Raw genomic sequence first — 16,398 nt, 5'->3', positions numbered from 1 at the left:
TATTATTACTTATACCCACATGTTCTGTCATTTATGAATGTTGAAAGAACAGTAAAATACCTTTATTTATTTTCCATAAGAATATTGAGTTTTGGTCTCTACATTTTTATCATATTTTATCGGGAGTATTGCCTCTTGATGGAGTGGTTACCATTAACTTCTACTGATTTTTCAGTACAGATTTCTGTTGGCTATAGCCACCACATTGTAGCCAGTGTTAACCATTTATTTCTTTTCCAGGCTGTTCCTGAGTACATTCACCCTGGCAGTTTCAGCTGGCGCTGTGCTGCTCCTTCCTTTTTCTATAATCAGCAATGAGATCCTTCTATCATTCCCTAAAAGCTACTATATCCAGTGGCTGAATGGCTCTCTTATCCATGGTCAGTACTGGGCAGAAATTTGTATTTCTAGCTTCCACACTTGTAATAAATGATTTTCTTGCTGCACTCAGAGAATACAGTGGCTTGTGAAAGTATTAACCCCTTCCATCTTTGACATTTTTTGTGCTTTGCCGCCTCACAACCTGGAATTTCACTGTTTTTTTTGTTTTTTTTTGAGGGTTTGCATCAGTTCATGTAAAGAGCATGCCTACAACTGTGAACATTTGGTTTTCTTTTTATTGTGAAGCAAGCATCAAATAGAACAAAATAACTAAAAACTTCAATGTGCATAACTATTCACTCCCCCTGAAGTCAATATTTTGTAGAGCCTCCTTTTGCGGAAGTTACAGCTGCAAGTCGCTTTGGAGAAGTCTCTGAGGTTCCTGCATTTTGCCACTGGATTAAGGTCTGGGCTTTGACTAGGCCACTACAAAACATTTAGGGTACGTTCCCACACTCAGTATTAGGCAGCGCTTTGGACACAGAACATGACCGCTAAGGCCAAAGCGCTGCCGGCTTTTGAATGCAGGTGATGCCGCATGTGTTCATTGAACCGTGTGGAATCACCGCATCCAGTACATTGTACGAATGACTTTTATCTTGTGGAGACTGAGCGTCTCCACAAGATAAATAGACGTGCTGCGGACTGGAAAGACGCACCGCATGTCCGTATCCACAGGGAAGCCACGGGTGTCTGTGCACGCATAGTGGAGATGGGATTTCTTGAAATCCCATCCACTGTGCTCTAACATCTGGACACTGCGGATGTATGCAGCGCCCAACCCGCAACGTTTACTGACCGTGGGAACATACCCTTACACTGTTCCCCTTAAATCAGTCGTATTTCTTTAGCAGTATACTTTGTCATTGTCTTATTGGAAGTTGATCCTCCTTCCCAGTCCCATATCACTGACAGACTGAAACAGGTTTTGCTCAAGAATATCCCTGTATTTCACGCCATCTACTCCTCGATTAAGACTATTTTCCCTCTCCCTGCATCCCCAGCATGATGTTGCCACCAACATGTTTTACCAAAAAGTTTTAATTTTGGTCTCCTTTGACCGCAGCACCTTCCTCTGAACATTTTGGGGGGTCTCCCCCATGTCTTTTGGCAAACCCAAAACAAGTCTTACAATTTTTGTGTGTAAGTAAAGGCTTTTTTGTTTACCTACTATTCCATAAAGATCACATCTAGGGAGTGTATGGCTTAATGTGGTCGTATGGACAGATGCTCCAGTCTTTGCTTGAGAACTCTGTAGCTCCTTCAGGGATACCTTTTCTTCGTGTTGTCTCTTTGATTCCCTCCTTGCCCGGGCTGAGAGTTTTCATTTTTGGCCCTCTCTTGGCAGGTTTGTTGTAGTACCATGACCATGTTTTTTCCATTTGATGCTAATGGATTTGATGGTGCTGCGGGGGATCATCAGAGATTGGTTTATTGTTTTTATAACCCAATCCTGACTTGTACTTCTCAACAACTTTGTCCCTGACTTGTTTAAACATCTCAGTGGTCTTCATGGTGTTATTTGGTTAGTGCTGCCTCTTGCTTAACGACTTTAGACATATCCATGCTTCCAGGTTGCCTGGTACTTGCCAACCCTTGATTTATGGGTACGTCATGGCAATTTTGCATGCACAGGGGATGTGCGCGATCGCTGCCAGATGTCAGCTGATTCTGACAGCGGATACCCGGCTCTCAGTGCCAGGGGCCATGCCTGCACCACTTTACCTCCTAAATGCTGCGAGCAGGCATAGGGAAGAAAGCCCTTCTGCCCTTGGATCTACATCATCGCGGGGGACCGATTGTTGCCTTGGTGACCTGATGTCGTCATGATCACCAGGCACTAGCAAGTTAGTTAGATAATACACCGTGTATGATCTAACTAACTTGTATCTGCAGGGCTGACAGGCTATAAGCAATGCTCCTGAATTGCTGTGCCTTATTACTGCCATCAGACTCCGGAAAGTGAAAGTCCCATAGTGGGACTAAGTGTGTTAAAAACATAAATTGTACAGTTTTTTATTTCTCATTCTCCTCATTGGGGGACGCAGGTACTGTGGGTGTATGCTACCGCCATCTGGAGGCTGACTCTAGGCAAACAACACAAGGTTAGCTCCTCCCCCGCCGTATACACCCTCGCCCTGAATGCGGGTGGAAACCAGTTTTTTGCTTACTGTCTTTGGAGGCACACGTCTGGTCTTTTTTCTCCAGACTTTTTTTCCATGAAGATTAGACAGGGGCAACGGATCCTATTGAAAGGGTCCGATTTCCCCAAACCATCAACGGGCGAGCACGTGTCGAGTATCGTCACCACGTATCCTTTCCCGCACCGTGGGACAAATCTGGGCAGTTTCCCCAGAATTTTTTATTTTAGTTTGTTTTTTTCTTTCCTTTATTTTTTCTAAGAAGATTAGACAGGGGCAACGAATCCTATTGAAAGGGTCCGATTTCCCCAAACCAACGGGCGAGCACGTGCGAGTATCCCTCCACGTATCCTCTCCCACGACGTGGGACATGATGCCGGACCTAGCCCTGACCACCCCTAGGTATGGAAACCATGTGGCTGTACAGAGGCACAAGACGGTCCGAGCGGCCCCCACTGCTCCACCAACGCTAGACGGAGGTGCTGCAAGGTGGCGGATGGTGCTTCGCGGCCTCGGAAGCTGGATGGATTGAGGGTGCCTGCACCATCTGGGATCCCCCCACCACCCCCGCCTCCCCGATGGTTTGCATACCTGTTGGCGATGAAGGTACAGGGCATGGGTGGGCTTGGGTCCGGCTAGGCCGTGCGTGGGGCCCCCCCCGGCAGCTGAGTCCATGGAACAAAATCCTCCGGAATGGGCCCTATCATTATCCCAACCTATGGCATCGCTTAGAAGGGCGATTGAGTCTCTTCGCGCCCCGAATGGAGGCAAGGATAGTGCCTCGCTTATCTGGGAGGGGTCCTCCACCTCACAAGAGCCTTCGGCCTTCAGGGGCCGCTCTCATACCAGGCAGGTGCAAAGGAAGCCGGCCCACACGAGGTCTCCCGTCTATCCGGTCCTTCGGAATCTGGCAGTCCAGCATCTCGCTCTCCCTCACCAATGGTCGGGAGTAGGCAGAGTTCGGATGGTGACTCAGATGGGCCACTGGACCTTGATACCCCAAGGAGTCGAGAGACAGTGGACAGCTTCATTGAAGCTGTCAATCAGACCCAGGGGGTAGAACATGAGGTTACTTTGGCTTCGAGCCATAAAGTAGCCTTTAAACGGGCCAGGCGACCCCACAGAGTGTTTGGTACTCACCCGGAAACTGAGGATATAGTGCAGCGGCACAGAAAACGCCCAGATAGGCGTTTTTCTGGCCAAAAGACCATAGAGGCAAGATAGATATCCATTTGCCCCGGAACTCCGTAAAGGATGGGTGGAATCATCAGTGGTGGATCCGCCAGTGTCACGCCTGACCTCGAAGTCTCTGTTGTCGGTACCGAGTGGCTCATCCATTAAGGACCCCACTGATAGACTCATAACCTGGCTCGATCAGTTTTTGAGGCATCAGGGTCAGCGCTTGCTCCCTCGTTTGCGGCAACGTGGGTAGCCAAGGCCATGATGTCATGGTCAGAATCATTGAATAGGGCCTTGCAGGATAGAGACCTGTCTGTGGAGGTGTCAGAGGTCGCAAGTCAGATTGCGATGGCTGGAGACTACTTGATCAATGCTTCCTTAGATGCGGCCAATTGTGCGGTATCTGCAGCCGCTAACGCAGTAGCCATTAGGAGAGCCCTTAGGTTAAGAACTTGGCGAGCTGATTCTGTCTCCAAGAAGTCTTTGACTTCCTTGCCCTATCAGGGAGGCCGCCTGTTCGGGGAGAAGTTGGATCAGCTCATCTCGGACGCGACAGGGGGGGAAAAAGCAGCTTCCTCCCGCAGCAGAAATTTAAGCAGCCTTTTCGCTAGGTCCCGGCACGGTTTGGGGCCTTTTGCAATACCGGGTGGACGACGGCCACCAGTTGGGCCGGCCCAAATCGCTCCAACCAAGATAGGGAGCGACAGGTCTCATATAGACCCAATCCATTGGGGAGGATGCGCGCGCCAGCCCAGGTCGAGAGGAACCAGGCCGCAGAAGTCCTCAGCCAAATGACTCGCAGCACGTTGTAGGCGACATCAGCAGGGTAGGTGGCCGCCTGCTTTTCTTTCGCCATGTCTGGGTCGACGTAGCACACGAATCATGGGTGGCGGAACTGGGGTCTTCGGGGTACAAGATAGAGTTTATCAGGTACCCCCCAAGACATTTTTTTCTGTCCCGACTTCCCAGGGTGAGGTCCCAGGCGAAGGCGTTGCTGGGAGCCATCGATTCACTCCAGTACAACAGGGTCATAGTTCCCGTACCAGAGCACGAGAGAGCTCAGGGTTTTTATTCCAATCTGTTCGCAGTCCCCAAAAAGGAAGGGACGGTCAGGCCTGTTTTGGACCTGAAGCTCCTGAACAAATTCATCAGGGTCAAACATTTCAGGATGGAATCTCTCCGTTCAGTTATTTCGGTCATGGTGTTAGGGAGGGTACTTAGCCTCTGTCGACATCCAGGACGCTTATCTGTACGTCCCCATTTTTCCACCGCATCAAAGGTTCCTTCGATTCGTCATCAATGGCCGTCACTTCCAGTTTGCAGCGCTGCCCTTCGGGCTAGCCACCGCCCCCAGAGTGTTCACAAAGGTAATGGCAGTCGTGATGGCCGTCTTACACTCTCGGGGCATAGTCGTCTTGCCCTACTTTGACGACCTCTTGGTGAAGGGCCCCTCATTTCGGGCATGCCAGGAGAATGTCAGCATTACGCTGGATACACTCTCCCGCTTAGGGTGGTTGGTCAACAGGAAAAAGTCATCCCTCCTTTCTAGGAATGATCTTCGATACCTCCCAAGGGTCGGTGATTCTCCCGCAAGACAAAGCCCTAGCGCTCCAGCAAGGAGTCCAGAAGCTCCGGCAGCCTGTCCCTCACACCATTCGTTTTGGAATGAGGATACTGGGGAAGATGGTGGCAGCAATGGAAGCAATTCCGTTTGCCCAGTTTCATCTTTGCCCACTACAGCACGCCCTCTTGGCAGCTTGGGACAGGAACCCGTTTACACTCGGGCAGCAGTGCCGGCTGTCCCTTCAAGTCAGGCAGTCACTGGAGTGGTGGACGATCAGATCCTCCCTTCTTCAAGGGAAACCTTTTCCCCCAGAGCACTGGCTAGTGGTCACGACCGATGCCAGCCTCCTGGGCTGGGGAGCAGTTTTTCACCATCACACGGCTCAGGGCCAATGGTCCCAACAGGAGGCACGCCTCCCGATCAACCTGTTGGAAATACGAGCGGTCTGGCGGGCGCTGCAGCATTTTCAGCACCTTCTAGCAGGATGGCCCATTCGGATTCGGTCAGACAACGCCACGGCGGTGGCTTATGTAAATCATTAAGGGGGCACGCGCAGCAGGGCAACCATGCGCGAGATAGGATTCGTCCTTCAGTGGGCCGAGAAGAGCCAGTCGGTATTGTCGGCAGTCCACATCCCTGGAGTAGAAAATTGGGCAGCAGACTTCCTCAGCGGCAGGAGGTCGTGGCTTGGGAATGGGCCCTGCACCCCGAGGTCTTCCAGCAGATTTGCCAATGATGGGGAACTCCGGATGTGGATCTGATGGCGTCCAGAATGAACACCAAGGTACCCGTGTACGTCGCTCGGTCACGGGACCCGCGAGCGTTCGAGGTGGATGCGTTGGTTCTACCATGGAACCAGTCTCGCCTTCCATACTTGTTTCCCCCGTTGCCATTACTTCCGAGGGTCATCAGGAAGATCAAAACAGAAGGGGTTCCAGCGATTATGCTAGCCCCAGACTGCCCCGGCGGGCGTGGTACGCAGATCTGGTGCAGCTGCTCACCGACGTCCCATGGCGACTGCCAGAGCGTCCAGATCTACTGTCCCAGGGCCCAATCTTCCACCCAAACTCAGGGGCCCTGTGTTTGACGGCATGACCGTTTAATCTTGGATTCTGATCCAGGCTGGGTTCGAGCGTGGAGTGGTCGCTACAATGGTTAGCGCCAGGAAGTCTACCTCGGCAAGAATCTACCATCACACCTGGAAAATTTTCTTCTCTTGGTGCCGAGAGCGGGGGATTTCGCCCCTAACATTCTCTATTCCCAACATCTTGGCCTTTCTCCAATCAGGCCTAGATGCGAGACTGGCCCCGAGCTCCCTTAGGAGACAGATTTCGGCGTTGTCCGTTCTTTTCCAGCGGAAGATTGCTACTAATATGCAGGTGAAGACTTTCATCCAGGGAGTCTCTCATTAAGTACCTCCCTATAAAGCGCCAGTGGACACCTGGGACCTTAACCTGGTCCTGAGTGTCCTGCAAGAAGCTCCTTTTGAGCCGCTACAGGATATATCTTTATCATTCCTCTCTTGGAAGGTGGTGTTTTTGGTGGCCATTACCTCCGTGAGGTGAGTGTCTGAGTTGGCGGGTCTGTCTTGCCGAACACCTTTTCTCGCTTTCCACAAGGATAAGGTGGTGCTTAGACTGGCTCCCCCCTTTCTTCCGAAGGTGGTGTCCTCTTTCCACATCAATGAGGATATTGTCTTGCCCTCGTTCTGTCCGGCACCGGTGCATCGCGTGACGAAAGCTCTTCACACCTTAGACCTGGTGAGAGCACTCAGGAGGTGCGTGTCGCGGACGGCACCTTTTCGCCAGACAGATACGCTGTCCATGCTCCCTGAGGGGCGCAGGGGGGGACTCGCGGCCTCAAAAGCGACCATAGCCAGATGGATCCGTTTAACTATTCAGGAGGCCTAACGCATCAGAGGTGCGCCAGTTCCATCAAGGATCAAAGCGCACTCTACTCGGGCAATGGGCGCCTCTTGGGCGCTTCGGCACCAGGCTTCGGCGGAACAGGTATGCAAGGCAGCGACCTGGTCCAGCCTGCACACATTTACTAAACATTATAGTATCCATACTCAGGCTTCGGCGGATGCGAGCCTGGGTAGAAAGATTCTCCAAGCAGCGGTGGCGCACCTTTAAACAGGAGGTGCATGTAGCTTGGATCGGTGAGTCACTCTCGCACCCAGGGACTGCTTTGGGATGTCCCACAGTACCTGTGTCCCCCAATGAGGCGAAGGAGAAACATGGACTTTTGTGAGTACTCACCGTAAAATCCTTTTCTCCGAGACGCTCATTGGGGGACACAGCACCCACCCTGTTGGCCAAGTTGGCTCTCTTTTATTTAATGTATGTTCTTTTGTGAATGTCAGGGTGGTCCTTTGCCAGACATATTGTTTTTCTGCATTAAGGCAGTCTCCTAGTGCTTTTGCACTAAACTGGTTTCCGCCCGCATTCAGGGCTAGGGTGTATACGGCGGGGGAGGAGCTAACCTTGTGATGTTTGCCTAGTGTCAGCCTCCACATGGTGGTAGCATACACCCGCAGTACCTGTGTCCCCCAATGAGCGTCTCGGAGAAAAGGATTTTACGGTGAGTACTCACAAAAATCCATGTTTTTTTTTTTTTTTTTTTAAATCACAAAATAAAAATATATATTTCGCCCATAAATAAGTATTACGAAAAAAAACTAAAATAAATGTACACGTGTTATCCGCCGCATCTGCAACGACTTGACCTATAGAACAGTCCCACTAGTTAACCCCTTTAGTTAACACTGTAAAAAAAAAAATAAAGTAAATGAGGTAAAAAACAATCATTTAGTATACCGTTGAACAAAAAATGGAATAAAACACAATCAAAAAGATTGAATGTCAATAAAAATGGTACTGCTGAAAACCGTTATCTTGTTCCTCAAAAAAACAAGCCTAAGCCCAATACAGCTCAATCAGTGGAAAAATAAAAAGTTATAGCTCTCAGAATAAAGCAACGCAAAAATAGGTATTAGACCTACCGGTAATTATGTTTCCTGGAGTCCATCCTGACAGCACCATGGAGGTCGTCCTCCTCCTCCTTACAGGGACAGGGAAAAGCACACGAGAGGTTAAAAGGTCCCACCCCGCCCCACTCTCTGTGTTTTAACAAGTACCTCACCATGGCTAATGCAACTCCACAAATTTATTAAACAATATCATATTCAAACATATGAACATAATCAGGGAGGGAACTAACCGTGCTGTCAGGATGGACTCCTGGAAACATAATTACCGGTAGGTCTAATACCCATTTTCCAGGACATCCCTCCTGACAGCACCATGGAGAATGCCAAAGTACCTCCTCAGGGTGGGATCACTGCCTGGAGAACCTTTCTCCTAAAAGCAGTCTGTTGGCCAAATAACGCGTCTAACTTTTAAAGCCTGCAAAACTTATCAAGCCTGGCCCAAGTTGCGACCTTATAAATTTGGTCGACTGAAGCCCCGCCCTCTCAGCCCAGGAAGTTGACACTGCTCTAGTCGAGTGAGCTTTTAAACCTTTAGGGGGGCTGATGCTTTCTGACTGATAGGCTAAGGAAATTACCGATGTAATCCATCTTGCGATAGTGGCTTTAGAGGCTTTCTTTCCTTTATTTTTACACCCAAACATGATCAAGTTATGATCCTGTTTCCAACTACAAGTGGCCTCTTGATATTCAATGACTGCTTTTCTGACATCCAACACGTGAAGTGCCCGCTCCTTCTCATTTGAAGGATTCTCGCAAAAGGAAGGCAAAATGATTTCCTCGTTTAAATTCTGACAGGACGCTACCTTTGGTACAAAAGTGGGGTCTAATTTTAGGATTATACGATCCTCCCAAATCCGAAGATATGGGTCCCGAGTAGACAGAGCCTGAATCTCCCCTACCCGTTTTGCTGTAGTAATGGCCACTAAAAACACTGTTTTTAAGGTCCGGACTGAGATGGGCATTTCTTTCCCTGGCACATAAGGCTTCTTACAGAGGGACCTAAGAACTAAATTTAGATCCCAGGGGGGAACCGACCGCCTAATTGTAGGGCGCAATCTCTGTATTGCTCTGACAAACCATATTATCCATGGGTGAGTGGCCAAGAGTAGTCAAAGAAGATGCTTAATGCTGATATCTGGAACTTTAGAGTGCTGGGTCTAAGTCCCTTATTAAAACCCGCCTGAAGGAAGTCTAAGACACCTGGGATATCGGGTCTGTCTGCCACAAAGTTGGACCTGCTACCTTCCAAACAGAGCCTCTTCCAGATCTTGTAGTGTATTGCGGAAGTAACTGGTTTCCTGCTAGCCTGGATTGTGGTTATGACCTGGTCCGATAACCCCTGAGCTTTCAGGATGTCCCATATAGGATCCAAGCTGAAAGATGAAGCCTTTCCGAGTTTTAATGGAAGACTTGACCCCCATAGATGATGTCTTCCCTCTGAGGGAGCAGAACCTGGTCCTCTAGTGCCATGGTTCCCAGCAGTAGAAACCAACTTCTATTTATAATTGTACAAATCACCGCGCTATACTGAGATGTGATGATACTAGGTACAAATTATTAGTAGTTTTAATGCTCACTTGATACTAGAGTAGATGTACAGTTGTGGCCAAAAGTATTGACACCCCTGCAATTCTGTCAGATAATACTCAGTTTCTTCCTGAAAATGATTGCAAACACACATTCTTTGGTATTATTATCTTCATTTAATTTGTCTTAAATGAAAAAACACAAAAGAGAATGAAGCAAAAAGCAAAACATTGATCATTTCACACAAAACTCCAAAAATGGGCCAGACAAAAGTATTGGCACCCTCAGCCTAATACTTGGTTGCACAACCATTAGCCAAAATAACTGCGACCAACCGCTTCCGGTAACCATCAATGAGTTTCTTACAATGCTCTGCTGGAATTTTAGACCATTCTTCTTTGGCAAACTGCTCCAGGTCCCTGATATTTGAAGGGTGCCTTCTCCAAACTGCCATTTTTAGATCTCTCCAAAGGTGTTCTATGGGATTCAGGTCTGGACTCATTGCTGGCCATCTTAGAAGTCTCCAGTGCTTTCTCTCAAACCATTTTCTAGTGCTTTTTGAAGTGTGTTTTGAGTCATTGTCCTGCTGGAAGACCCATGACCTCTGAGGGAGACCCAGCTTTCTCACACTGGGCCCTACATTATGCTGCAAAATTTGTTGGTAGTCTTCTGACTTCATAATGCCATGCACACGGTCAAGCAGTCCAGTGCCAGAGGCAGCAAAGCAACCCCAAAACATCAGGGAACCTCCGCCATGTTTGACTGTAGGGACCGTGTTCTTTTCTTTGAATGCCTCTTTTTTTTCTCCTGTAAACTCTATGTTGATGCCTTTGCCTAAAAAGCTCTACTTTTGTCTCATCTGACCAGAGAACATTCTTTCAAAACGTTTTAGGCTTTTTTCAGGTAAGTTTTGGCAAACTCCAGCCTGGCTTTTTTATGTCTCGGGGTAAGAAGTGGGGTCTTTCTGGGTCTCCTACCATACAGTCCCTTTTCATTCAGACGCCGACGGATAGTACGGGTTGACACTGTTGTACCCTCGGACTGCAGGGCAGCTTGAACTTGTTTGGATGTTAGTCGAGGTTCTTTATCCAACATCCGCACAATCTTGCGTTGAAATGTCTTGTCAATTTTTCTTTTCCGTCCACATCTAGGGAGGTTAGCCACAGTGCCATGGGCTTTAAATTTCTTGATGATACTGCGCATGGTAGACACAGGAACATTCTGGTCTTTGGAGATGGACTTGTAGCCTTGAGATTGCTCATGCTTCCTCACAATTTGGTTTCTCAAGTCCTCAGACAGTTCTTTGGTCTTTCTTTTCTCCATGCTCAATGTGGTACACACAAGGACACAGGACAGAGGTTGAGTCAACTTTAATCCATGTCAACTGGCTGCAAGTGTGATTTAGTTATTGCCAACACCTGTTAGGTGCCACAGGTAAGTTACAGGTGCTGTTAATTGCACAAATTAGAGAAGCATCACATGATTTTTCGAACAGTGTCAATACTTTTGTCCACCCTCTTTTTTTTTTATGTTTGGTGTGGAATTATATTCAATTTGGCTTTAGGACAATTCTTTTTGTTTTTTTCATTTAAGACAAATTAAATGAAGATAATAATACCAAAGAATGTGTTTGCAATCATTTTCAGGAAGAAGTGGAGTATTATCTGACAGAAATGCAGGGGTGTCAATACTTTTGGCCACAACTGCAGAATGTTCTGTGAAGATTATACTCATCAGCTAACGAATGGTGCTGGTGGAGTAATAATATTAACGTTAGTAGTGAAACAGTGTATGTATTCCACACTGTAAGAATACTATAATTGCGGTACTTACTGATCCCATGAGGCGGCTTATGATTCCCTTTACGTAGATATTATGTGTACTTAGCAGCAATCTAATATATAAAGCTCAATGTGGGTATGTATGTCCGGGATTGGCATCTGCATCGTCGCAGCTACAGCCAGAAAATTTGGCACAGTCACACTTCTGGACCCCGAGAGCGTCATAGGCTATGTTGTGAGGCAAAATTTTAACCCCGCGTGTTCCAATTCACCAAACAATTTTGCCCCTATCTACATAATGGGGGAAAAAGTGAAAGGAAAAGTTTTGGAGGCAAATTGACAGCTGCCAGATGTGAACAAGGGGGACCTAAAGAATGAGAGTGATGGCGCCAAAGAGTATATACCGTACAGTTGCTAAGGTGGGGCTCTGACATGAGATACTCACCACACACGGGGATATGAACACACACAAAATGCGCGAACACACACAAAATGCGCCACACACTACCACGTGCTTCAACACATATACCAGCCGTCAGCACACATTTCACCACACATACACCAACCTCGCCACATAAAAGTCGAAACACAAAAGTCGCCACTCAAAACTCGCCACGCTGTCCCAGAGCTGTTTAAGAGATGAAAAATGAGCTGTGATAGGTTGCTATCAGCAACAGTTTTCTTTGTAGACAGTTGTGGTAACTGAGGCCGATTATTCTTATCATTTCTATGGTGTTATCGTCCTTCTGTAAAGCTGGAAATAACACAATTTATTACCGTGCCAACACAGACCACCCTCTGACACAGACTGCAGGGGGAGCCCAGTATCACACAGGATAGGATTAGATACACAGCTCAGCAGACAGTATCACACTGGATAGGATTAGATACACAGCTCAGCAGTCAGTATCACACAGGATAGGATTAGACACACGGCTCAGCAGTCAGTATCACACAGGATAGGATTAGATACACAGCTCTGCAGTTAGTATCACACTGGAGAGGATTAGACACATGGCTCAGCAGGCAGTATAACACAGGATAGGACTAGATACACGGCTCAGCAGTCAGTATCACACTGGAGAGGATTAGACACATGGCTCAGCAGGCAGTATAACACAGGATAGGACTAGATACACGGCTCAGCAGTCAGTATCACACAGGATAGGATTAGATATATGGCTCAGCAGTCAGTATCACACAGGATAGGATTAGATACACGGCTCAGCAGTCAGTATCACACAGAATAGGATTAGATACACGGCTCAGCAGTCAGTATCACACAGAATAGGATTAGATACACGGCTCAGCAGTCAGTATCACACAGAATAGGATTAGCTACATGGCTCAGCAGTCAGTATCACACAGAATAGGATTAGCTACACGGCTCAGCAGTCAGTATCACACAGGATAGGATTTGATACGCAGCTCAGCACACAGTATCACACAGAATAGGATTAGATACACGGCTCAGCATTCAGTATCACACAGAATAGGATTAGATACACGGCTCAGCAGTCAGTATCACACAGGATAGGATTAGATGCATGGTTTTTATGTGCAATATAATCATTATTTGTTATAACTAACCACAGTTGGTTACTATGCCCAGGCAACGCCGTGCTCTTCAGCTAGTAAGACATATATCCAGATGGGTTTTGTGCCGAAGTGGCTAATGGGGATGGCAAAATGATAGTTAAAAATGTACCAAAGGGTATGTGCACACGGTGCGTATTCTGCTTTGGAATTTTCTTCCCAGATTTCACTAAATCTGCAGGTCAAATGACCTGCATATTTCCTGCATATTTAGTGCTTTTTTTTGTGCGGTTTCACTGCATGTTTTGTGCAGGTTTCCACTGCGGTTTTCCACCTGCGGATTTCTAGAATGGAGCAGGTGGAAAACTGCACCAAAAGCGCACAAAAGAAGTGACATGCTGCTTTTTTCATTCTGCACCAAATCCGCGCGGATAAAAAAGCAGCATGTGCACAGCGGATTTTGTTTCACATATACAGCACCACTGTAGCCTATCACATGCAGTTCTGCTGCGTATACGCAGGGCCAAATCTGCTGCGTATATGCAGCAGATACGCACCGTGTGCGAATAGCCTAAATAAGGTTAGGCTATGTGCCCACGTAGTTTTTAGGTGCTGCGGATTTCTCCCCGTGGATTTTGTAACATCCGCAGGTAAATTTCAGCGGTTTAGCCCTGCGGTTTATCACCTCTACAATGGAGGAGATGGGAAACGGCAGCGGAATCCGCAGAAAAGAAGTGACATGTCATTTCTTTCTGCGGATTTGAAACAGCAGCAAAACCGCGCGGAAAATTCCGCAGCATGTGCACAGCGGTTTCCATTTTACATAGAGTAAAATGGTACTGTACTGTACAACGCAGCAGATTCTGCTGCGGACCCTCAGGGCCAGAAACGCTGCGGATCCACAGCAAAATCTGCAACATGTGCACATAGCCTTAATGTACTACACTGTTGTTTAACTGACACTTAATACTGTGTCAGCAGTGAGTATATGGGATAAGGCAGTCACTGTCCGGTAGACCAATGTAGGCAATATGCTGAAACACTAGATGTATAAGTGTGTCCACCGTATTAGAAGCAATAGTAATAGTACTTGGCAGACAATCCTTATTTAGGTATTGTGCATTTACTTGTGCAGCTTCTTGCTGATTTCAGGAGGATGGGTGTGTTGTTTACCAATGAAGGTGTCGGGCAGTACAGCGTGTGAAGAGGAGAGCGGGTGGACGCCAGTACCTCGCGCGCTCTGGCCGGAAGCGGTGCTGAGGACGTGGCGGAATCGAGGGGTGGAGCTTCTGTGACGTCACAACGGAAGCAAGGACGGGTGCGCGAGAGGCACAAACTGACGCGTTTCGAGGGTGTCTCCCCTCTTCGTCAGGGCTGTGCTACATGCTTGCCAGCCCATCCTTAGGCCGGGGTCACACTGCGTTTAGGCAGTCCGTTAGACGGACTGCGTTACACCGCGGTATAACACGGTGTAACACAGTCCGTTAACGCTGCCATTGAGCCCCATTGTCTGGCGCATCGCAACGCATGCATTAAAGCGGCATGCGTTCGATGTGCCGTCATTCACTAACGGAGCCTCGGACGTGGGCTGCAGTGTCTGAGGCTCAGTCACCGCTAGCGCAGATGAATCATCTGTGCTAGCAGAGATGATTCATCTGCGCTAGCGGGTATAGCATAACGCGATCGCGTTATGCTATACCGTTAACGCAGCCCGTTAATGCTATGCGTTGAACGGGCTGCTTAACATAATGTGAACCTAGCCTTAAATATCGGCTCTCATAGCAGTAATTGGTGCCCTTAATTAGTGGCAATTAATGAGCCCATGTTAGTCCATAGTCATTGTATTGGGGGCTTCATTTATTTAAATCCCTCCTTCTTGGTGATGTTGGTTGATTTAAATACACCTCTGCTACTGCTTCTACCTAATATTAAAGCGCTGCAAATGCCTTGGTCATTAGAGGAGAGTAAATGACTGTTAGGCCGGGGTCACACTGGCGATTAAAACGGACAAATGCAATGCGATAAAAAATCGCATTGCATTCGTCCCAATGTTATTCTATGGGGCAGCTCCCATCATGCGATTTTTGATCGGATCCGATCCTCGGACCGAGACAATCGCAGCATGCTGCGATTGTCACCGATTTTCGGATCGGATTCGACAATGCAAGTCTATGGGGGCGTGAAAAAATTGGATTGCAAACGGACCAGATATGTGAGATGCGATAAAATCGCACCAAAAGACGGCATTTTTTTTCCAAAATACAGTAAAACTACAGTGTCCAGTTCAATAAAGAAACGAATTAATAGATCTTGACACATTAAATAAATAAAAAATAATATATATTTCATACATGTCATAGAGACAAATTTATATATATATTTTTCTAATTCATACAGTTCTTAATTGCAGAATAGCCGCTGAAACATTTGTCGGCTTTTGTATAACATTCTCCTGCCCGACATGAAATGACACATGGTTTACATATAGTTAACCATTTCATTTCATGGTTTTTTTTTTTTATGTCTATCACTATTAATTATATGAGGGCTTGTAGGTAAAATTTTGGAGTTGTAGGGGTTCATTTAAGGGGTTAATTCGTTGTATTAAATTGCGGGGACTCCCGCTGACGTCACTGAGGCTGCAGGGAGTCCCCGCAATTTAATACAACAAATTAACCCCTTAAATGAACCCCTACAACTCCAAAATTTTACCCACAAGCCCTCATAAAATTAATAGTGATAGACATAAAAAAAAACCATGAAATGGTTAACTATATGTAAACCATGTGTCATTTCATGTCGGGCAGGAGAATGTTATACAAAAGCCGGCTAATGTTTCAGCGGCTAATCTGCAATTAAGAACTGTATGAATTAGAAATATATATGTGTGTGTGTGTGTGTGTGTGTGTGTGTGTGTGTGTGTGTGTGTGTGTGTGTGTGTATCTCTATGACATGTATAAAATATATATAATGTGTCTAGATCTGTTAATTCGTTTGTGTGCGGAAACCTGTCATTGGGCTCCATTATATGTCCATTTAGCTATCCTACGAGAAAATCTCGCAAGAAGGATGTCAAAAGGATCCGTACATGTGATTAAAATTGCATCAATGAAGAAAAATCGCATCAAAAAAGGATCACTGGTTGAGATACTTTTGTGCGATTTCGGACCGTTAAAATGGGACCGGTTTTTTATTCGTTGTGTGACTCCAGCCTTAGGGATAAAATTAGATTTATTAAAAAGGTGTAACTATCTGTGTATGTGGGATTTAAAATATAACTTTTAATCATAAAAATAT

The 16,398-nt window shown here is 46.9% G+C and overlaps 1 protein-coding gene across 3 annotated transcripts in view; it reads left to right on the top strand.

Moving 5' to 3' along the window:
* The window catches only part of LMBR1 (limb development membrane protein 1), a 161,065-nt gene that overhangs the window by 41,948 nt on the left and 102,719 nt on the right, over positions 1 to 16,398 (top strand). For all 3 annotated transcript variants that reach the window (XM_073581597.1, XM_073581598.1, XM_073581599.1), the window contains exon 4: positions 241 to 380. In XM_073581597.1, the coding sequence (XP_073437698.1) occupies positions 241 to 380 (140 nt within the window). The remainder of the gene's footprint in view (positions 1 to 240; positions 381 to 16,398) is intronic.

The sequence above is a fragment of the Dendrobates tinctorius genome, unplaced genomic scaffold (genome assembly GCF_039654945.1).
Source record: "Dendrobates tinctorius isolate UK_male_01 unplaced genomic scaffold, ASM3965494v1 ptg000070l, whole genome shotgun sequence".
NCBI classification, from domain to species: domain Eukaryota; kingdom Metazoa; phylum Chordata; class Amphibia; order Anura; family Dendrobatidae; genus Dendrobates; species Dendrobates tinctorius.
This window is presented reverse-complemented; position numbering and strand designations above follow the sequence as displayed.